A 23,294-nucleotide genomic window follows, 5' to 3' on the forward strand; every position below is an offset into this window, starting at 1 on the left:
CAGGGACCTCAGCCCTTTCATGTACTAGTATGTTGGCAGAGGGCCTTCCTGTGTTTCTGGGAACCGCAGACCCAAACTCAGACCACAGCCACTTTCTCTCCCCTTGCCAAATCCAGTGCAGGATCTCTGAGGTTCAGGTGAATATTTCTGAGCCAAGGAAACCGTACCAGTCCCTGGGTCTTAGTCTAGGAACCCAGAGCAGTTCTAGCTACCAAACGACCACGTGAGAAACATTTCCCCTCGGCAAGGATCGCCCTGTGGACAGTAAATACTCCCTTCACCTTCATCCAAGGGTCTATAATTGGTCCCAGCACACAGGACTGCAGTAGTACAGATGCGGAAGGGGCATGGTTGAGTCACTATTGAGTAGAACTAATCAGGTTGGGGACAAGTTTGGGTCCCAGAGCTTCCCCTAATGCCATCAGTAACCCAAAACTCAACTGATCCTATCATTGATCTCTTCCCAGTGTGTGTCATTTGTCTGGAAATTGTTGCTGTCCCCTCCCAGTCAGTACCTTAAGCCCCCCAATATCAATGGGAATCTGTGAGGGGTAGTGGGGTGGGCCGGCTGCCCTTTCTGAAATTGCTGCATTGCAGGAGAGGGAAAGGGATTCTTCTAGATCAGCCTTGGTTTTCACCACTACCGTTTCATTTTCTGGCTTGATGTAATTTTTATTTTGATTCTTAAAACATTGATTTGACTTTTCATGGTTTACTTTTGTTTTTGTTTGTTTTTCTTTTAGCATTTCATATTCCCTTGTCCCCTGTGGAAGGTAAAAGGACCATTTTCTTTGGGTTTGTCTTTGCATTAGCATTGAGTTTCCATCTCCCAAATCTTGTCTTTTCTGTTTCTTTCTCACCATCTCCCATCCTGTTCCTCCTCCCTCCCTTTCTTTCTTCTCTCCATTTCTCTTATGTGTTGCTCATTGTTGCTAAAGCTGCTGTGTGCTGCAAACCCTGTGGGTGGTTGGGGAGGGCACCACCCTCATGCCAGGTATGAGACCTTGTCTCCTAACCCAGAGTTCCAGGAGGCAGAGCCCCTTCTCCCGCAGGGACAGCGCCTTCTGGTAGTTCTGGCCAAGACTAGACTTCTGGTTCCTCTGGCAGTTTTTCCACAGCCTGAGGCCTTTTCTCTATAATTCAGTCACATTTCCATGATGAGTTTCCAAAAATCTAGAGTTCTGTATAAGTGAGGGGAACCCTCACACATTGAAGGGTCTTGCAGTGAAGCAGAAGTGCCTCAGATTTTTTTTTTTTTTTTTTTTGGAGACACAGTTTCACTCTGTCGCCCAGGCTGGAGTGCAGTGGCATGATCTTGCCTCACTGCAAACTCCGCCTCCCAGGTTCAAGGGATTCTCGTGCCTCAGCCTCCCAAGTAGCTGGGACTACAGGCATGTGCCACTACACCCAGTTAATTTTTGTATTTTTAGTAGAGATGGGGTTTCACCATATTGGCCAGGCTGGTCTCAAACTCCTGACCTCAGGTGATCTGCCCTCCTTGGCCTCCGAGAGTGCTGGGATTATAGGCATGAGCCACCGCACCCAGTCAATGCCTCAGATTTTTGTTTTCAGTTAAAATAATAAAAATATCATTTTCGAAGGTGATTTTTTTAAAATGTAAAGTATGGGTCTCTAACAGTTTTTCTCTTGGGTATTTTTGTTCGTATCATCTACTTAAGCCCCTCAGTATAGCACCTCCATCTCTTTTGACGTTTAACTACCAGCACTGTATAACCACAGCAGTGAAAAAAGAATGACCCTAAATGTATTTTAGAGGACCTAGTATCTTCCAAAATCCGTGTATTTAAAACATTAATGTGATACACATTAATCCATAAGAAGCTTAGAGCCTACAGTGAAATGTCACAGAATTGAGCAAGTTCATTTCCTGTTAATAAGGTCCATATGCATGCAATTGATTAACACTTTGTAGGTTCAACAATAAAGAGAGAGAGAGAGATAGTGAGATAGCAATGGGATGCAATCTGGAAACTATTCTGTTAGTGTAATTTATTTTACATAAAAGTGAAAATTAAAAATATTATCTTCAAAATTAATTTAAAAGTTACTAAACTGCTAGACTGTATGCCATTTTAAGCAATAAAAATAAGGAATTAATGAAAAAAAAAGTTTATAAAACAAGGGGAAATAAAGAATGGCCTTGAAATCCAGTCCTCAGTTTTTTTGGTTGGTTTTTTTTTTTTTTTTTTTTTTTTTTTTGAGACAGGGTTTTACCCTGTCACCCAGGCTGGAGTGCAGTGGTCTAGTCATAGCTTACTACAGCCTTGAACTCCTGGCTCAAACAGTGCTCCCACCTCAGACTTCCAAGTAGCTGGGGCCACAGGTGTACATCACCACACCTGGCTAATTTATTTTTTGTAGAGAGAGGGTCTCACTATATTGCCCAGTCTGGTCTCAAACTTCTGGGCTCAAGCGATCCTCCTGCCTTGGCCTCTGAAAATGCTGAGATTATAAGCATGAGGCACTGTGTGCCTAGCCACTTTGCTCTTTTTAAAAATCCATTTCCTTCTACCTGTTTTTCCCCTGTTACTCTGGGTCATTCGGTTATACCAGCTCTTAGGGCTACGCCTGTATTTTACCAGAGCTAAGGTGTAACTCTATCTAGAACATAATTGAGCATTTTCCAAGTGGCCCATGGGAAAGGGAAGAGTAGACTCAGCCTGCTGGCTTTCAGTTATAGGATGTTCCCAGGCTCCCACATCATCACCCAGCCAGGGCGGCTCAGGGCTGCGGCTGCACAGCTGACCCTGGCATCTGCATGGCTTCAAGACCCAGATGCACATTCAGGCTGGGACAGGCAAATCTGCTCTTAATCTCCAAAGTGAGAGTGATGGTAATAGCCCCTACTCCTGTAATGTGCACCCACAGCCACTTGCACAGTTTTAGAAAAATATTCCCAAGCCACTTGCCTAAAGGCTGTGGAATTGTAAACTTTGAAGACAGTAGCTAAATTTTTTTCTGTTCTCTCTGACTTAGAAGTTTTCTTATGGAAGTCAGATTTTGAGACAGATTTGTAAGTTTGTATATGTAGATGTCAGAATCTCTGAAGTAGGATCAGGGCCCAGACCCTGGGCTGTTGATATTGCCTCCCCATTTCCCCTTGTCCTTTCCACTGGTCTCAGGCAGCCAGCATTTCTAGCCCACCCCTGTTCTAATATCGCTGGGCTCAGAACTGAGCTAGTTGACTTGAAGGTGAACTCTTTATCTGTCTTCCCTCCTGCTGAGAGCCACAGAACTCTGGGTCTGAGTTCCCCAGGGGCTGTAGTTGGCATTACCTGTGCCTTTTCACTCCCCATCTGCCCTCTCTGTTTGTCTGAACAAGAACAGCTCTCTTCTGTCTTAGCTTTGAAAGGGGGCTGGAATTTGAATGCCAGTGAAGTCTCTCCTCTGTTCCTCCTAGGTCATCTCTTACAGTACTAAAGAGTCTGATTCTGTAGTGATGGAGGCCAGAGAAGGGCAGAAAGGACAGGAAGGAGAGGCAGAGAAAAACAAAAAATTCATTTAAATTTGAGAAATGCCTAATATATTTTGGCAACATGGGCAAATTACATGTAGATGTGCTTTGGTATTCCTGGCTACTAATCATGACTTTCAAGCAGAAGATTGTGAGAGCCAAAAGAACACTTATGGAAAATATACTTCCAAACCCTCTCATTTTGTGCACGAGGGAAGAATAAACCCAGAAAGATAGTGTGACTGCCCAGGGCCACAAAACGTATTCATAGAAGAGCCAGGACCAGAACACATCTCCTGACTCTTGGTCCAGTGCTGTTCTCATCCACGCTTGCTCATTGCTCTGTCTTCGGGGATCTGGGGAAGTCTGGGCCTGAGAAGCCGTCCCTGAACAGCAAGCCTAATGTCCTTCGTTTTCTTTTTGCTTCTAGTCAAACCAGGCAACGTGAGGAACATCATTCAGCACTTTGAGAACAACCAGCAGTATGACGCCCCAGAACCTGGGACACAGCGACTCTCGACCGGAAGTTTTCCCGAGGACCTGCTGGAGAGTGACAGGTAGCAGTGGCTGGATGGGACTCACTAGCTGCTCAAAGAGTGGGGCATGGGCAGGGCTGATGCTGGGGTTTAATTCTAGCTACTTTACCCCTCTCCACTAGCTTCTAAGGCTCCATCTACAGAACCTCCTCCCCACCCCCAGTATCTTCAGGAGACACATTGTGTGCTGGTGAAAAGGCCAGTGGAAGAGCAAGCAGATCCCTGACTTCCATCCCAAGAACTACACACTTTTCAAATTCCCTTTGGATTTATCACCTGACTACTCAGTAGCCTTCATCCAAGATCGAGCTAGATGATATAAAGAGGCCAATCAGGAAACCCTAAGTGACAAGGATAAGGAAGACTATAGTGGGGGCAAGAGGGAGTCCTGGGGAAAAAAGACCCAGGCAGGCAAAAGAAAGTTGTTTCGTGTCTGTATGTGAAGAAGAGAGCTAGAGATGAAGTTCTGCTGGGTACTTTAAAGACAAGTGATGTAACTCTAGGCATCAGATGTCCGCCTCAGCAAAGAGAGGCAAAGTGGATTGATTACAAATGAACTGTTTTTCCCTTTTCAAGAAGAAAAAAGGGAATTGAGACTGGCATCTCTCATATTCTTCTTTGGTCAGGTTCTCACTAGAGTCCTCATCTGGTATGAAAACATGTTCTTGGACTTAGTTGCTCTTGATCGTGGCATGACAGCAGTCAAGTCATGTCTAAAACTCTATAGCCAGCACTTCAAATCACATGCCTGTAGTCACAAGTATTCGTGCCACCCTTAAAGGTGACTTAAACAGGTGTAGTAATGTGGTCTTGTGTGGGGGGAAATAATTCTTGTGGACACTCAAGCCTCAGAGCATTGAGCTGGAGTACAGGCAGGCATGAAAGCAAGTAGTATGAAGCAGTGTGGATATTCAAGCCATTTTGCCTTTGTTTGTTTGTTTGGGGGATTTTTTTTTTTTTTTAAGAGACAGGGTCTTGCTCTGTCACCCAGGCTGGAGTGCAGTGGTACAATCATAGCTCACTGCAGCCTCAACCTCCTGGGTTCAAGAGATCTCCCACCTCAGCCTCCTGAGTAACTAGGGATACAGGCATGCACCACTGCACCTGGCTAATTTATTTTTATTTTTATTTTTTTGAGACAGTCTCACTATGTTGCCCAGCTTGGTCTGGAACTCCCAACCACAGCAATCTTCCTCCTCAGGCTCCCAAAGTGCTCGGATTATAGGCATGAGCCACTGCCCCTGGCCTATTTTGCCTTTGAAATAACTAATTATCAAACCATAAACCAAGCTTTCCTGCTTGAATGCAGGTTACTCCTTTCTGTTTATATGAAGCCTTTTTTCAGATTAACACGTGTCAAAAGATTTTGCTGCCATGAGAATTGACAGATTTACAGGAGATAAAGGTTAGATTTGTACTGGGGGAAGGTTGAGTTCTAACATTAATGGGTAAGTTAAATATGCACATTATGTGATTCCTGTGGTAGCAATGATATCGTAGATAAGTCAGATATTTTAAGATTATAAGACATCAACATTTTGAGAAAATATTTGAGACCATTTACAAATTTGCATTCTTGGCATTGCTAGGTAAATTTGCCCTAAGACACTCACTAGGATCCTAAAGCTACTCTAAGCAAAAACCTTTGGATTTGATGATTATAAACTCATTGGCAATCTCAGAAGAAACAGTATTAGCAGTATGGTGGGTCAGAGATGGTTGTAGATACTCAACAGGTATAAGATGCCTCAGTTTGAGAAGGCAGTACCCTAGGAGGTGCCTCAGTTTGAGAAGGCAGTACCCTAGGAGGTGCCTCAGTTTGAGAAGGCAGTACCCTAGGAGGTGCCTCAGTTTGAGAAGGCAGTACCCTAGGAGGTGCCTCAGTTTGAGAAGGCAGTACCCTAGGAGGTGCCTCAGTTTGAGAAGGCAGTACCCTAGGAGGTGCCTCAGTTTGAGAAGGCAGTACCCTAGGAGGTGCCTCAGTTTGAGAAGGCAGTACCCTAGGAGGTGCCTCAGTTTGAGAAGGCAGTACCCTAGGAATCTGGGGGCAAAGCTAGATGGTATGCCTCGCTTCTTGGTGGGAGCATTACTTACTTCTGGGTGCATGAAGGAAGGTGCTTAGCTCTGCAGCCCCAGTAGCTCCACTGGGTGTTTATTGTGCTGGTACAGTGACCCATTAGGACACTGAAAAGTGTTCTGAGTTAGTCTGGGTTGCTATTGTTCTAGCAGAATTCTGGGGGGTGAATTCAGTAAGGGATCAGTGGGCAGTACGTTTTCTAACCCTGCAGATGAAACCCTCAGGACCCTAGGAGATGAGCTCCATTTTGGATCATCCGGTGGTTTGGGCACGATGAATGGAGACCGAGACATTTAGCTCCTCGTTGCGGCAACCTGCTGTGCTATTAAGAGCTCTGCAGACATTTTCAGGCCTCCTGTGGTCCTAGAAGCAGAGCAGGATGTAGATTACTAATAATATCAGAAAAGCAGCCCAGCAGGGCCACAGCATGGAGGTGGGGGCACCATCCTGGGGCGGCTAGGGGTCAGAGGTGCCAGCTGTCTCAGGCTGATGCACAGCAGGACTCGACTGCAACACCCAGTCATCAGCATCTCATCAAACCCCAGAGACACCCAGTAGCCAAGCATGGCAGGCCAAGGAGCGGGTCCTGCCTGTCAGTAAAAAGGCCCCTGTAAGCACAAGCCTGTCTGCTCCTGAGAGGAAATGGAATCTTAGGAACGGTACTGTTAAGATAAGAATGGAACTCATCGCATCACAACTGGAAGGCTAGGAATCCAGCAGCAGATAGAACTTTCTGACAGGCCGTGTGGAAAATCCTAAAATGAGCTGTGAATGTAGTAACTCTACTGTCCTCTTAAGACCTCTTCAAAGAGGTCCGCCTCAAGCAGAGTTAAAGGTGGCAGCTGACCCACTCCAAAGCAGGGCAACCTGGACTGGCCACTAGATGGCCCCATGGGCAGGGAGCTGGGACCTTGTGGTCCCTGATGAGGGACGATGTCTTGACAGCAGCATGGTGTCTCAGGCCTGTGGACACACTATAATTCGGATTCCATTAGCCCCAGATTTCATCTTCCTGTGAGGATCCCTTCCTAATAACTCCAGAGGAAGATGACTCTGTCCATCCATCAGGCTAGGCTGAGGAGAGAGGAATTTGTAGAGCAGCAGAAATGGTCTATCATTGAGAAGCTTCCACTGCCATCCGGGTGCTTTTGGCCATGTTCAAGGGGAGAACCTGTGGCATGGAGGCATCCTCGAAATGGAGTCACAGGTAAGAGCTGGCCAGGATGTAAGCATGGCCCACTGACTTCCCAAGTCCCAAAGTCTCTTGTCCCTTCCCCCAGTTCACGCTCAGAGATTCGCCTGGGCCGCTCTGAAAGCCTCAAGGGCCGGGAAGAGATGAAACGGTCTCGAAAGGCGGAGAACGTGCCCCGCTCTCGCAGTGATGTTGACATGGATGCTGCTGCGGAGGCTACTCGCCTGCACCAGTCAGCCTCGTCCTCTGCCTCCAGCCTCTCCACCAGGTAGGCAGGGCTACAGTGGCTGCACCCATGGACATCTCGGGAGTGGGCGCAAGGATAGAGGGTTGCTGAGAGTTGACATTCCCTCCACAGGTCTCTTGAGAACCCAACCCCTCCCTTCACTCCAAAAATGGGCCGCAGGTAAGTGATGGGCACAGTGGTGCCTCTGGTGTCTCTGTGTCCCATCCACATCCAGCTGCTCCTGTCACCCGCAAGGGGCTGGTTGGGTGGGTGTCTCCTCTTCTGGGCCTGCTGGTTTCCCATGTGCATGGGGCAAGCAGGTCAGGCAGAAGAGGGAGGGCCAAACCCTCCATGTGAGTTCTTCCTCCTGAGTGAAGCTGAGCTGCCTGTTTTCCCCCAGGAGCATTGAGTCCCCCAGTTTGGGGTTCTGCACGGATGTCCTCCTTCCCCACCTCCTAGAGGATGATCTGGGCCAGCTGTCTGACCTGGAACCAGAGCCAGATGCCCAAAATTGGCAGCATACAGTGGGCAAGGATGTGGTGGCTGGGCTAACCCAGAGGGAGATCGACCGGCAAGAGGTCATAAATGGTGAGAACGTGCTCTACTGCCCCCAGCTCCGCTCACACATGTGGGAATGGGTCCAGGATGCCTAAGACATAAGGGTGGGAAAGAGGTCAATAGGGTGGGGGGGCCCCTGTCTGCTGGAGCAGGTCCATGTTGCCTGTTGCTATAGGTCCCCCTCAGTTCTGGCCCTTGGGGTAAGAGAAAAGTTGCTGTATGATCTGAAACCAGCACTTCAAGCTCCCCCAAAATTAGAGTGGTGTGGGAACTAGGCAGGGACTCTAGATACTTGCTGATCCATTTTCTCCCTGGCTTTCTACCCTTCTTGTCACAACCACCACTCAGAGCTGTTTGTGACTGAAGCTTCCCACCTGCGCACACTCCGGGTCCTGGACCTGATCTTCTACCAGCGAATGAAGAAGGAGAACCTGATGCCCCGGGAGGAGCTGGCCCGGCTCTTCCCGAACCTGCCTGAACTCATAGAGATTCACAGTAAGGAGCCTGTGCCCCTCCAGACTCCTCCTCTGCCTCCCTTCAGCTTCCTGTTCCACTTTGGCCCCACTGCCAGGAACTCCCTGAGTAGATAACCCCCTGCCAATCCCTGGTGAGAAAAAGATCTGTGGACAGCCTGAAACCAGCACTGGAGCTCACCCTGAAAGTAAAATGGTTTCCAGACCCTTCCCATGGCACTGCCGTCAGAGATTCGCTTCTCTCTGTCAGAAAGGTTCTGGCACTTGAGCTCAACCCCAGGCATTGCGAGTTGTTCTCTTCTCGACCCAGATTCCTGGTGTGAAGCCATGAAGAAGCTCCGGGAGGAAGGCCCCATCATCAAAGAGATCAGTGACCTCATGCTGGCCCGGGTATGGCTCCAAACTTCTCCCTCTTGGCAAGGAGGAGATTGGGGGAGGCAGGGTCTCATTACCCAAGGCCAGGGAATTTGGCAAAGGAAGGGATAGGCAGGGGTCTGGTCCCAGGCAGGAGTGTGATGCCTGGCCCCATGTCCATTCTGCCTCTTCAGTTTGATGGCCCTGCCCGAGAGGAACTCCAGCAAGTGGCTGCACAGTTCTGTTCCTATCAGTCAATAGCCCTAGAGCTAATCAAGACCAAGCAACGCAAGGAGAGTCGATTCCAGCTCTTCATGCAGGTGCGTCCTTGGCCATGCCTTGGCCTTCCTTCATCTCCGTCAGGGTCACCAAGGATCTCCTGAACTTCTCTCCTGGCCACATCCTCCTTCTCTACAGCAACTCCCTCTATCCTTCCGCACAAGCTCCTCAAAAGCACTGACTGACTCTAGACAAAGAGACCTTCGTTTGTTGAAAAGAATCCTGGATTAGCAGTCAGAGGCCTGGCTCACCCACCAGCACCTGTGTGCACTGAGGTGGATCTCAGTTTCTTTGTCTATGGAATGGCAGCAATATGCCTGCCCTTCTGTTTTGACTGTATCCCTTTGGATTGGTGTCTCCCTGCCACCACAAACCCTTCTCTACATCTTTTTTTTTTTTTTTTTGAGACGGAGTCTCGCTCTGTAACCCAGGCTGGAGTGCAGTGGCCGGATCTCAGCTCACTACAAGCTCCGCCTCCCGGGTTCACGCCATTCTCCTGCCTCAGCCTCCGGAGTAGCTGGGACTACAGGCGTCTGCCACCACGCCCGGCTAGTTTTTTGTATTTTTTTTTAGTAGAGACGGGGTTTCACCATGTTAGCCAGGATGGTCTCGATCTCCTGACCTCATGATCCGCCCGTCTCAGCCTCCCAAAGTGCTGGGATTACAGGCTTGAGCCACCGTGCCCGGCCCTTCTCTACATCTTTAAGGAAGAAGCTTCCACTACTATTTCTGAGTGATCCACCTGGTGTTAGGACCTGTTTGTCATGTTCACACCCATCTTGGCTCTGAGCCCATAAGCCAGCTCCCAGCCATGCTGACATCTCCTCTCTTCTATGTCTCCTGCTGTCTAGGAGGCTGAGAGCCACCCTCAGTGCCGGCGGCTGCAGCTGAGGGACCTCATCATCTCTGAGATGCAGCGGCTCACCAAGTACCCGCTGCTGCTGGAGAGCATCATCAAGCACACAGAGGGTAGCGCCTGGGGAGGGGCTGGCGTCACAGGCAGCGGGCCTCGTGCCAGACCCTCATTCTGGCACTGTTTTGTGACCTTAGCAAGTCACTGTACCTTGTGGTCTTTGGTGTCTTCATCCTTGTTCTGTTGTGGGGTGTTTCAGAGAAAAAAATGATTGTAAATGTCCTTTGGAAAATACAAGGTGTTTAACAGTGGGAGGAGTAGGGGCCAGCATCGAAGGCCCACCTGTGTGGGCCTTTGTGCAAATCCAAGGAAAGCATCCGGTGCCCAACACAGGCTGGCACTCAAGGGCACCTGGGTCCCTCTGGTTGCGTGCGGCTGGATTTTATCCCCATTCATGCCCCCTGCGGTGCACAAAAGACACAGCCTATGTGGTAACACTAGAGGAGCAGGGGACCAGACTGAACAAGAGGGTCTAGCTTTAGGTTGTCACTCTCCCTGGGATCCTGGGTATCTTTCACTACCCCCTAATTTCAGACATTGGAGTCAGGACAGAGAGGTGTTAGGAACCCCAATCTGATTTGAACAGGCCTTCTAGTGGCATAATTGTGGCCATTTACCACAGTCTCTGTCCCTTGCATCTGTAGAGCTGGTTGTGGTAGAAGCAGGAATTCCCAAGAGCTATCAGTGTCTTCAAAGCAGTGGTCTGTCTGAGACCTGAAGATGCTCAGTAAAAGTTACCTTTACCACTTGAGGTCCTCGTGTGAGGCAAGGGTGGCTCACCTCCACCCACGCCTGCTGGTTTGAAGCAAGCCAGTTGCCATGGATGAATTCAGGCAGATAATAGCTGATGCCATGTTAGACTTCTCAGGCAGGAGCCCCAACCATCTCCTCTGTCCATTTTGGTAGGTGGCACCTCTGAGCATGAGAAGCTCTGCCGGGCCCGGGACCAGTGCCGGGAGATTCTCAAGTATGTGAATGAAGCGGTAAAGCAAACAGAGAACCGCCACCGTTTAGAGGGCTACCAGAAACGCCTGGATGCCACTGCCCTGGAGAGGGCCAGCAACCCTCTGGCAGCAGAGTTCAAGGTAGGAGGCAGAGACTGCAGCACAGTCAACCCCTCACACTTTGCGGGCACCCTTAGGAGCAGAACTCTGGTCAGGGCTTGGAGAGTCTTAGAGGTAGGAGATAAAGACCAGATAGGGTGGCACAATGGAGCCCCAGAAGACACACACACTGTTATTGTTACCCTGTCCCTAGATGGACAAGATAGACAGCCCTACCCAAGAAAGACTAGATGTTGGAACTCAGCCTGAGAGAGCAGGGGGTCGGGTAGAACTGGAGGTAAGGTGGAGATCTTCTGGGAGGGAATAAAGCTGGAGGCATGGGCAGGAAAAGCACTGTGTGATCTTCTTGGGACTGTAGTTGGCACATGGTAGGGGCAGGTGGGAGACCCAAGTCAGAGCCATTGGTATATCCCCCCACTGGCACATGGCACATGACTTCACAGTTACCTTTTTGCTTGTCTTCATCCCCTACAAGAGAGTAAGAGCAAGGACATTTTCTTACTTACCAATTCCCAGCACCTTAACACAATGTCTGGCACACAGTAGGTTCTCAAACACTTGAATGAATGAATGAATGAATGGTGTCTCCTTAACAGAGCCTGGATCTTACAACCAGAAAAATGATCCACGAGGGGCCTCTGACCTGGAGGATCAGCAAGGATAAGACCTTGGGTATGTGCCAGGGGACTGGGACTGAGTGGGAACCTGCAGTGGGTGGGCCTCCCTGGGCTCTTCTCTCTGTCTTTCCCAAGCATTGAAACATGACTGGAGGTGATAGCTCAGGACATGGGAAGGGAGTAACCAGAGAGAGAAATGGGGTCACCAGACTCCCAGGGCTTCCTAGAGCCTCCAAGAGCCTATGGCCCTGCATTATGCTCATGAGGGATGAGTGGGCACCAGGGAACGCCTCCCCACGACCATACCCCTCCAGACCTCCATGTGCTACTGTTGGAGGACCTCCTAGTGCTGCTGCAGAAACAGGACGAGAAGCTACTGCTGAAATGCCACAGCAAGACCACTGTGGGCTCCTCAGACAGCAAGCAGACCTTCAGCCCCGTACTCAAGCTCAATGCTGTGCTCATCCGCTCTGTGGCCACAGGTACCTGGGGAGATGGTCCAGGCTGGCCTGGGGCTCAGGGACCATGTCCAGCGAGTGCTGGGTGAGGCAGGGTCAATGTGGAGCCTTTACAGGACCTACCTGTCCACCTGTGTTCCTTTCCTCCTGTCCTGACCCAGCCTAAGCAGGAGGACTGGCCCAAAGTGGGGTAGGATGAGGGTTAGGATGGGGACCAAGAGGAAGACAGACAACCTGGCACAGGGGTGGTCAGCAGTCCTCAAGCACAGTGCTGGTTTGGATGGGCCGTGCACACCCAGGATGGGGTAAGAGTGTCTGAGCAGGATTGGGAAGAATGGGATTAGGCAGAATGAGTAGGACAAGCCTTTCTGCTATAAGAGTGACTTGGGCAGAGTTTGGTTACAGAAGATGTTAGTACCCACGGTACAGAGCTGGGTCCAGTGGACAGAGACGTTTCAATGAGAAGTGCAGTGTGTGTGAGAAAGGGCTCTGGAGCAAAATTCTCTGGATTCACTTTTTTTGTCTGTAAGATAGGAGTGATACCTACCCTACCTCTTGGGGGCATCAAAAGGAATGACAGGTATGAAAAAGTTTTTGGCCGGGCGCGGTGGCTCAAGCCTGTAATCCCAGCACTTTGGGAGGCCGAGACGGGCGGATCGCGAGGTCAGGAGATCGAGACCATCCTGGCTAACACGGTGAAACCCCGTCCCTACTAAAAAATACAAAAAACTAGCTGGGCGAGGTGGCGGGCGCCTGTAGTCCCAGCTACTCGGGAGGCTGAGGCAGGAGAATGGCGGGAACCCGGGAGGCGGAGCTTGCAGTGAGCTGAGATCCGGCCACAGCACTCCAGCCTGGGCGACAGAGCAAGACTCCGTCTCAAAAAAAAAAAGAAAAGAAAAAGTTTTATAAAATTATAAACTATAATCCCACTGCTTTGGGAGCCTGAGACAGGCAGATCACTTGAGGTCAGGAGTTCAAGACCAGCCTGGCCCACATGGTGAAACCTGTCTCTACTAAAAATACAAAAATGAGCCGGGCATGTTGGCAGGCACCTGTAATTCCAGCTACTCGGGAGGCTGAGGCAGGAGAATTGCTTGAACCTGGGAGGCGGAGGTTGCAGTGAGCCAAGATGGCACCACTGCACTCCAGCCTGGGCGACAGGGAGACTCTGTCTCAAAAAACAATAAAAAGTTTTATAAATCCTAAGCACCATACACACATCAGCCATCACTATTATTAGAGCAGGAGAGGAATGGGGTGGCTGTGAAAGATGACATTAGGGGTCCTGGAATTTCCTCTGTCCCTTGTGTAAGTGGGTTCCAAGTGGTCCTCATGATTCACATCTATCTCGTGCTGCACTCTCCATCCTCGTTGAGGGTCAGGGCTTTGAGTCCCACTCTGTCACCCTGGCCCAGGCTGCAGTCACACCTCCCATCCCTAGTACAGACCCTTCTACCTTCCTTTCCTCACGCAGATAAACGGGCCTTCTTCATCATCTGCACCTCCAAGCTGGGCCCACCCCAGATCTATGAGCTGGTTGCATTGACATCATCAGACAAGAACACGTGAGAATTGATTGAGGGGTTACCCGTAACCACAGTCCCTTTGGGATCAGGGTGATGTGTATGAGGACGGTGGATGGCAACACCAGGACTGGGCCCCAGAGCAGTGCCTGGACAGGGGGGTTGGGAAGGGAAGTGGGAGGTAGGACAGAAGTAGAGAAGCTGGGAGGGGTCATCACCCCTGAGCTGGTCTCCAGGCCCACTTCTGGGAGAATGAGTTTCTGGCAGTCTTCCAGCAGCTGCTACTGCTGCTGCTGCTGCTTTCCTTCCTGCCCTACTCCCTTCACTGTCAGGTGAATTAGATTCATGCATCCTTCTCAAGCATTTGCCTCCTACCCAACCCATGTTCTCTGACAGCAGCTGCCAGAGGTGGCGTGGTACAGTGGAAGGAGACAGGTCAAGTCAGACAGTTTCCCAACTCCAGGGTTTTCATCTTTCAAAATGTGGCTAATGCTACCTGTTAGAGAATTACTTTAGAGAGAAAACACAGAATGCTTTGCCCAGAGCGTAACAGAGGGTTGGTGTCCAGGATTTGGTAGCTGCAAGTAATATAACCCCAAGGGAGCAGCCAGCCCGGGAGGACTGTACAGGGAGGTGGGCACCTGCCAGGCAGAGGATTCTTAGGGCCTGGAGAAGGGCCTGGAAGTCCTGCTCCAGTGGGCTCAGTACGGGGTGGTGTGTGCCACTATCTTGCTCTCACTACAGTCCTCTCTGTTCCTGCCGAGCAACAGATGGATGGAGCTCTTAGAAGAGGCTGTGCGGAATGCCACCAGGCACCCCGGAGCTGCCCCGATGCCCATCCATCCTCCACCCCCAGGCCCCCAGGAGCCAGCCCACCAGGGCCTCACACCCAGCAGGTGCAGCACTTAGCCCTCCAGACCCCCCGGTCTCTCCACTCCAAACCTCCTGTTTCCTGCTGCTTCTGAACCCTTCAACCCCAGGGGTGGACAGCCACAACAGGGAAATGCTAGCAGGGAGCAGACAGCTCCAAGCGCTGGCAGATGGAGAAACATGCCCCCATCCCTGCTTCCTGTCCCTGTCCGCTCCCCCACAGTCTGCCACCTGGCTGTAATAGAGCTGAGCCTGAAGTAGGGTGAGGGGGATGTAGAGCAGGGGACCAGAGAAGCTCAGCCAGAAGCCCCCCTCCTCTCCGGGTTGCCAAGCAGACCAGCCAGGTGAGGAGGCCCACACCGTACTTCTCGGGTCCTACTGCATTGCCCATTCTAACACACGAGTCCAGGGTGGAATCTCATGACATCTCACCCTGAGTTGGTTTCCTCCCTCAGGGTAGAACTGGATGACTCAGACGTGTTCCATGGTGAGCCCGAACCCGAGGAGCTGCCTGGAGGTAAGGGCCCTGAACTGTCCTGCGGGAGCCTGCCCAGGCCTTTTTCTGTAGGCACAGGTTGGGTGTGAGTATGGGGGCGATGGGAGAGTCCATCGGGGCCCGGGGTGTGAGGTTTTGATAAAGAGTAGAGAAGAAACAGGGCAGGAGGAAGAGTCTGGAAGAGGAAGGAGAGCAGAGTGAACAGACTTAAGAAAGGGTGAACTCACTCACCTGACCAGAGATTCCCACCCCGCCTCTCTGAGTGACAGCGTCAGCCATGGAAGAAGACGAGCAGTCTGGCGGGGTCCACGGGCCCTGCATCCTCCAGGGGTTACTGTTGGGGAGAGAGATGCGTACTGCAACTATGGGGGGATGGAAAACATGGGGGCCTGGGGAGCTCAAAGGGCTTAAGATGCAGTTACTGTGATGGGGACCGCATTCTCATTGAGAGCTTGCGTGTGAAGTAACCTGGGGTCTTGGGTTTCAAGAGAAATCTCGGGCTTCCTGGCTGGGTGTCTGTTGTTTCCTTCTGCTTAGAATGCTTTTCCTCCTAACGCCACAACTCCTTCATGTCTTCATTCCAGTGTCCTCTTGGCCCAATCTGTTTAATACTGTAGCCAGCACTGCCCAGCCCCCAGCCCCATGCCCTGCTGTTGTCTTCTTCTTTCCCGTGGAAGTTACTGCCTTCCAACAAACTACATAATTGACTGAAGAGTCTTTTTTTTGTATGTCCCTCCACTAGAATGTAAGCTCAACATGGGTAGGGATCATTTTGTTTTGCTTACTGTCATATGCCAAGAGCCTGGGACAGTGCCAGCCACAGGAAGTTCTCAGTAAACAACTGTAGAACGAATCCGTGTTCCCAGCCCTTTGGCTCCAAAGCTGCGCATAGGCTTTCCCATACAAGCCGTCTCCCTTTCCCTGCCTTCTTCTCTCATCCGAAACAGGCACTGGGCCCCAGCAGAGGGTCCAAGGGAAGCACCCGGTCCTGCTAGAGGACCCTGAGCAGGAGGGCAGTGGAGAGGAAGAGGAACTGGGTGTCCTGCCTTGCCCTTCTACATCCCTGGACGGAGAGAACAGGGGCATCAGGACAAGGAACCCCATCCACCTGGCCTTCCCAGGCCCTCTGTTCATGGAAGGGCTCGCTGACTCTGCTCTGGAAGATGGTGAGTGCTTCAAGGCCCTGCTGTCAGCCCCTGGTCCCCAGTTGCACAGCCAGTGTGAACTGGCAGGCGCCTGCACCCTCCACCTTCCCAAAGGCTCTCCCTGGTGTGCTTGAGGAGAGATGGATGCAGAGACAGATTTCATTCCCCACCCAACCCCCACCAGCTAGTTGACCAGAGCCCTCCAGCTTCACCTGTGCCTGAGATCACCACCTTGGGGTTGGTAGGGCAGCACAGCGATCCTTCCGGCGTGGTGTGCCATCCTGTGCTGGGAAGACATCACCCTGTTTCCCTTCCAGTGGAGAACTTGCGACACCTGATCCTGTGGAGCCTGCTGCCAGGTCACACCATGGAAACTCAGGCTGCCCGGGAGCCCGAGGACGACCTAACACCCACACCTTCTGTCATCAGTGTCACCTCTCACCCCTGGGACCCAGGCTCCCCAGGGCAGGCGCCTCCTGGGGGTCAAGGGGACAACACCCAGCTTGCAGGGCCAGAGGGCGAACGGCTGGAGCAGGAGGACGTGGGTCTCTGTTCTCTGGAACACCTACCCCCAAGGACCAGAAATTCTGGGATATGGGAGTCTCCAGAACTGGACAGGAATCCAGCTGAAGAGGCTTCAAGCACAGAGGCAGCAGGAGGTTACAAAGTTGTAAGAAAAGGTAAAATAAATGGGGGTGTCCAGTGGGGAGACAAGCTCCCTTGCTAGGTGAGATAAGTCTTCCGAATAGCTGCTTCCTTCCCTATATTCCCCCTGGGTACCGTGTGAGCAGAGACCTACACTTGGTCCTGGACGAAGGAGACACGCTGATACCAGGCAGGCTTTGGAGTTAGACAGTCGAGATTCAGAGCTTAGCTCTGCCACTTAATATCTGTGTGGCTTTACACAAAATTCTGAATCATCTCTGAACTTCATTTTGTTAACACATAAGGACATTTCCTTCTGCCTGGCACAAACCAGCTACCAGCACCAGTCTCTGTTAGCGCTCCTCACTCATCTGGTCCCAGGGAAAAGAGCCGCCCTTCTCAGGAGCCTCAGGCTGGGAAAGACGGGGCAGGTGCATGCAGCCCCTCACACCAGGCAACAGCACCTAGGGCAGTAGAGGTGGCAGCTGGGACTGGAAGGGGTGGAAGACAAAGCTGAGAAGACATTTGGCGAGTGAGGGGTATGGGGAGTGAATAAGGTGGCAGGGAGGGCACCCTGGGTTGGAAAACACCATGGGCAGCCTTGAGACAAGAAAAGCCAAGACAAGTTCACAGGGAGGCCGACAGGTCTGCCCAGCCCAAGCAGTGAGCCCAGGGAGGAAGGTCCCTGCCCCGGGAAGAGTGGGCTGGTCTGAGAGGGTGGCAAGAAAGGTAGAACAAAACCTGGGGCTCACCTGGGGTGGGGTTCCGCGCTAGTGGGCCTGCCCTCCCCTGAGGTTCCACTCTGCCACCCTTCCAGCAGCATTTTTCATTCCATCTGCCCAATGCCCGCCTTCTCCTGGGTTTCTGGGAACTGACCTTCCTTCTCTCTCTGCTGGTGAATTGGTGGAAAGTTCTCTGCACTGCCTGGGATGTCATCGTGTATGATCTTGTGTTCACCTTGTTCTTCCCGTTTTCTCCTCCCCCTGTCCCCACCTCCTGCCCTCTCTCCTTCCTGTTCTCTCTCCCTTCCCTTTCCTTGTCTTCTGGTCTCTCCTCTTCCTGGTGGTGGTGGTATCGGTGCAGCTGAGGTGGCAGGCAGCAAGGTTGTCCCTGCACTACCAGAGAGTGGCCAGTCAGAGCCTGGGCCACCTGAAGTGGAAGGCGGAACAAAGGCTACGGGTAATAACTTTCTCCTTGGAGCTAAAGACAGGCCAGGACTGGAGTGTGGAACCTGTGAGGGCAGAGTCAGACCCCTGCCCATGGTCACACACACACCCGCAAGCTCCCTCAGCTGCCTGGAATGGGGAGGAGGAGGAAGATCTGGCTCTAAAGACAGGGACAGGCCCTGTGCTGTCTTAAGAATCCACCTGTCCAGGCTCCTGTTCAGAGTGGCAGGGATAAATGCCTGTGTGCAATTGTGGGAGGGGCAGGGAAGCCTGGCCTGGCTCTGGGGACCCAGTGTCCTTCACGTGATACTCAAGCAGCCACTTCCCCACCTCGGCTGCCGCTCCAGTGTCACTGTGGAAATCGGCTGAAAGGGCCCCCCAGGTTCTACGGTGGTTCTCTGTGCTTCCTGCCTGTCAGGAACCCTCCACGTCCTTCCTCCAGCTCTCTCTGACACCGCTTGGTTGGGTCAAGGGACCTCCAGAGGATCATGGCATGGATGGAAGAGGGGCAGGGCGGGGCTGCAGTTCATCCAGAGCTGGAGTCAGGCAGGGCAGGAGGGCTGCTGCCTGCTCCTTTCAAAAGAGCCTGAAACCAGTCCACAATCTGTTTACTCAAGGATGGGGAGCCACTCTGATTTCCCCAAATGAAATACTGCAGCTCTGCCACTTCTCCCTTGAGTTCACCACTCAGCATCTCCCCTGGGTTGGGGCCAGACTGAACAAAGTGCCATCTAGAAAATCTCGGGAGTGGCCGAGCGCGGTGGCTCATGCCTGTAATCCCAGCACTTTGGGAGGCCGAAGCAGGCGGATCACGAGGTCATGAGATCGAGACCAGCCTGACCAACATGGTGAAACCCCGTCTCTACTAAGAATACAAAAATTAGCTGGGCATGGTGGCACGGGCCTGTAATCCCAGCTAATCGGGAGGCTGAGGCAGGAGAATTGCTTGAACCCAGAAAGCGGAGGTTGCAGTAAGCAAAGATCGCGCCACTGCACTCCACCCTGGTGACAGAGCGAGACTCCGTCTCAAAAAAAAAAAAAAAAGAGTCTCGGGAGCAGGGCTTTTAGGGGGCTGGCAGACAGTGAGCAAGGCCCGTGTGCTGCAAGTTCATCTGGAGAGGACTGCCTGGCCTGCTCTGTCAGGTGGCTAGGGAATCCCACAGGAGCGGGAGGATAGCTTCAACTTCTCTGTTTGCCTCCTGATCTCATTCTCTTACTGTGGGGACAGGGAACTGCTTTTATGTCAGCATGCCAGCAGGACCCCTGGACTCAAGCACCGACCACTCAGGGGTACCCACAAGCCCCCCTCAGCCTGACAGCGTCCCTGCAGGGCAGGCAGAGCCTCGGCCTCAGCTGCAGGGCGGCAATGGAGATCCAAGACGCCTCAGCCGCTCTCCCCCAAGCCTGGCCCTCAGGGACGTAGGCATGATCTTCCGTACCATTGAGCAGCTCACCCTCAAGCTCAACAGGCTCAAGGTGAGGGAAACAGGGCTTGGGTCCCTGCAGGCCTTCAGTCCATCACTCCAAAACCATTCCCCATGAGTGAAATGTGTGTCTTCGCGGGAGCCCTAGATCCTGTCCTGGCCCGGGAATCTTCCCCCAGCCACCCTTAAATCACACCCCCATCCCCAAGGCCCAGCACAGATCAGAGTATGACCCCTTCCCCAGGGGCCTTAGGAATAGAAGGACTTGAGCAGACATTCCCCCGCCAACTCTTCCAGGATATGGAGCTGGCCCATAGAGAGCTGCTCAAGTCCCTCGGGGGAGAGTCATCTGGTGGCACCACGCCTGTGGGCAGTTTCCACACAGAAGCAGCTAGATGGACAGATGGCTCCCTCTCACCTCCCACTAAGGAGCCCCTGGCTTCTGACTCCAGGAACAGCCATGAACTGGGGCCCTGCCCTGAGGATGGTGAGTGAAGCCAGGTCCCTCTCAGTACCTACCATAGGGGAGAAGTCCGCCACCTGGTGAGGACACATCACTAAGCAGTGAGAGATAGTGGTTCTGAGAGTCTGGTTTACCCTTGAGTGAAACGAATTCATTCCCTCAGCTTCAGAGAGGGATCTTTTTAGGGAAGTCCCACAGAAGATCCCCGGAAAAATGGGGAGCTTAGAATTGAGCCCTCTTTTTCCTTGTATATGGAGGTAACAAACCAGGAGGAGCCTGGTCTCACATCTAGGATCTGTACTTTTTAAAATTATATATATATATGTGTGTGTGTGTATGTGTATATACATATATAAAATATAAATATTTTCTATTTCTTCGAGACAAGGGCTGGCCTGGCTATGTTGCCCAGGCGGGTCTCAAACTCCTGGGCCCAAGTGATCCTCCCTGCTCAGCCTCTGAAGCAGCTGGGATTGCAGGTGCACACACAGTGCCAGCCTAAGACTGGTGCTGATTAAATGGTTCAGAGCCACACTGGGTGAGCCAGGGACACAGCTATGTCATAACTCAGGAAGACAAGGCGTGTACCTACCTGATCTAAGGGCTTTAGGGGCTGATGAAAGTAGAGTTCAGTAGACAACCCTTTTCAAGCCCTGCAAGAAACTGGGGTTTCTGGAGGAGAAGGAATGTGCTGAAGGGGCTGCTCTTGTGAGCCTGAAGACTTTCTAGACAGATCATGTGGAAGCGGTCACCTCAGGCTGGCCAGTTCCTTACCTTCATCCTCCTCCCACAGGCTCTGACGCCCCCCTGGAAGACAGCGCAGCAGACGCAGCCGCGTCACCAGGACCATAACCGTGCAAACCACCAAATCCTCTGTGTCCCCACTCCTCCTTCAGGGACTGGCCTGAGACCAGGGCACAGGATAGGGGGGATCCCAACGCTCCTCCCTGTGGAGGAGGCAGTTGGGGAAACTAGGATCCAGCCAAGGCCTTGGGGGAGACCCGCATGTTGCTTGGTCTGCTCAAATCGGAGTCAAGTTTCAGTGTCTTTTCCCTCCCTCAGCCCAACCCTCCAAGGCCTTGTGTCTCCAAAGCATGCTGACTGCATCTGAAAGGCCCCCACTCACCATGGTCTGCCCTCACCCCACATGTGCGTGCACACCTATACGTGCGCTGCCCTCAGACATGCAAGTGAAAGGAGGAGGCTTCTGTGTAAATGCACTTTCTTCCTCCCCTCTTTCTCCATAAAACCCCAGGCCGAGGTGGGTGCCTCCCTTCCCCTCTTTGTCACTTTGGTTTCCTATAAATATGTATGTATCGTATGTGCATCTTTGCTATTGTAAATAACTTTGACCTTTTTTGTTCCTGTTCCTGAAGTGCTGGAGGCAGTTATATGGAAGAAGCTGCTTAGGGAAGAGGGGGTTCACTTTTATCTCCTAGTTAACAACCCAGCTCCAGGATCGAGCCTAAAGGGGGAGCCAGGCCTGAGTGTCCCTGTCGCTGTGAGTGGGAAGGTCTTCTGGCTCCCCGTCCCACCTGGCTCCAGAGCCTGCCCTCCACAGCTTGCCGCCGGGCTACTCCCTCCCTCCCTGGACTTCTCATCTTCACAAGATGGGGACCATGGGGAGTTTCTTACCCCACCTATGTCCCCGCGTCCCCACCCTGTCCCTGTAGAAAACCAGTGAAGCAGGTACGGAGCTGAAGACTGGGCCCAGGAGGTGGGGATAGCGGGTCTGAATGCTGAGTCCCTGAATTCACCCAGGACCATCCAAGGGGCCACCACAGCATTGGCCCCATCACCATGTCCTCACCCAACTCTCCCTGATGAATAGAATATACACACTGTGCTAGGTGTATATATACATATATATATATAAATATATATATAATATATAAAATAGAGATATGGAAATGACTGTTTTGCTGTTAAGATAATGTATACTCTTATTTTCTTCCTTTCATGGTTAAGATTTTTTTTTAAGAAAAGTTAAATATTCTTCAATGGTGGTATGTGTGTTTCTTGGAATCGCTGTGATAAAAGGTCCGGTGTTTGTTCCCTGTACGACTGGTTAGGATTGGACAGTGGGAACCAGAGGGAGCCCTCTCACCCCTAGACCCAGGTCTTGCCTGTTCCCTCGCAGAGCTTCAGATGTGTACTCGCTGAACTAGGGGCTGGGCAAACTTAAGTTATACAACCCCCATGGAGAAAACATGACAAGACACTGATTCCACACACACACACACACATATATATGTATATAAAGGAGCAGTGGACCCATAGTCAAGAGGTCTCATGAGCTGCCCTCAATGAGCTTGAGGACTTTAAAAGCCAAACCTAAGGGGGAGGGTTGCCTCAGGCCTGGCCAGTTCGTCACTGTCATCCATCCACATCCTCCCACAGATGCAACCACATCACCAAGACTAACCATATCACCTCTGTCTCTTGGCATTCAGTGTTGGATTCAAGTGACAAACTCTTCCAGCCCTAACCCTGACTCCCTCTCACAATCCTCAGCTGTGTCCTCATTAGGGTACAGTCTATTTGGGCATCAGAATTGATACAGGAGTCATTAATAATGAAGGGTGGGATAAGGATATAGGCTGAAGGGGTCACTGAAGCTCTGGAGGACATGGCAAGGTTCCCTGCAGAAGCTGGGGTGACCATCCAGCACCTCAATGTGTTCAGTGTTGGGAATTCAAAGAAATGATGGGTTTTTCCTGGAGAAGCTCGCTCTACAACCAGCTGCAGAGACAGCTGGGGCAGTCAGACTAGGAGGGCTCCAGGCACTCAGAGGCAGGAGACAGGCCTAAGCGCCACTGAGCCACACAAAGTAAGATGGCAGGACAAGGGAATTCTAGGTAGGCAGAGGCAGTGGAGTGAGGGAAGTAGGACTAGAGAATGTGGAACAGGTTGAATCTGCTCAGAAGTGAGGAAGGAAGGCTGGTCCGTGTTGATCTGTGCCTTCTCGGACACTGCTATAGGTTACAGGTGGGCTCCCCAAAGCCAGTCCTGTGCTCTCTGGGCAATGGCAGGTGACCTCAGTGGAGGCAGCACTGAAGGGTAAAGGTTTGGGGACCGTGACTTGGCTCAGGAACCTCACACCTCTGGTTTCAGATGGCTGACTTCTGCAGGCGGGTTATTAGGGTTCATGTTCAATGCTTAGCCTTTGCTATGTAGATGTTGAGCATTTAGCACCCTCTCCAAAGTGGCCTGCCAAGCCTTTGTTCATTTTCTTAAGCTGAACCTTACCTCTCCTCCAAAGTAGTCAAACACCTGGGCCAGCCAGATGGGAAAGCTTGCTTAATTCCTCTGCTTTACCTACTCCTGCTCCCACTCTCCT

General features: G+C 51.7%; 1 protein-coding gene across 10 annotated transcripts in view; it reads left to right on the forward strand.

Annotated features, from left to right (window-relative positions):
- The window catches only part of ARHGEF11 (Rho guanine nucleotide exchange factor 11), a 110,102-nt gene extending 88,147 nt beyond the window's left edge, over positions 1–21,955 (forward strand). For 6 of the 10 annotated variants that reach the window (XM_007976680.3, XM_007976683.3, XM_073008252.1 and 3 more), the window contains 21 exons: positions 744–773; positions 3,906–4,032; positions 7,369–7,548; positions 7,639–7,686; positions 7,907–8,094; positions 8,413–8,559; positions 8,848–8,927; positions 9,086–9,211; positions 10,022–10,139; positions 10,990–11,168; positions 11,744–11,819; positions 12,079–12,246; positions 13,697–13,787; positions 14,516–14,641; positions 15,071–15,132; positions 16,059–16,277; positions 16,574–16,936; positions 17,985–18,080; positions 19,296–19,543; positions 19,789–19,978; positions 20,748–21,955. In XM_007976680.3, the coding sequence (XP_007974871.3) occupies positions 744–773; positions 3,906–4,032; positions 7,369–7,548; positions 7,639–7,686; positions 7,907–8,094; positions 8,413–8,559; positions 8,848–8,927; positions 9,086–9,211; positions 10,022–10,139; positions 10,990–11,168; positions 11,744–11,819; positions 12,079–12,246; positions 13,697–13,787; positions 14,516–14,641; positions 15,071–15,132; positions 16,059–16,277; positions 16,574–16,936; positions 17,985–18,080; positions 19,296–19,543; positions 19,789–19,978; positions 20,748–20,806 (2,921 nt within the window). In that variant the 3' untranslated portion in view covers positions 20,807–21,955. The remainder of the gene's footprint in view (positions 1–743; positions 774–3,905; positions 4,033–7,368; positions 7,549–7,638; positions 7,687–7,906; positions 8,095–8,412; positions 8,560–8,847; positions 8,928–9,085; positions 9,212–10,021; positions 10,140–10,989; positions 11,169–11,743; positions 11,820–12,078; positions 12,247–13,696; positions 13,788–14,515; positions 14,642–15,070; positions 15,133–16,058; positions 16,278–16,573; positions 16,937–17,984; positions 18,081–19,295; positions 19,544–19,788; positions 19,979–20,747) is intronic. The other 4 variants (XM_037997727.2, XM_073008253.1, XM_073008254.1 and 1 more) reach the window with 3 other exon arrangements.
- The last annotated feature ends 1,339 nt before the right edge of the window (positions 21,956–23,294 follow it).

This window comes from Chlorocebus sabaeus, chromosome 20 (genome assembly GCF_047675955.1).
Source record: "Chlorocebus sabaeus isolate Y175 chromosome 20, mChlSab1.0.hap1, whole genome shotgun sequence".
In the NCBI taxonomy this organism is placed as follows: domain Eukaryota; kingdom Metazoa; phylum Chordata; class Mammalia; order Primates; family Cercopithecidae; genus Chlorocebus; species Chlorocebus sabaeus.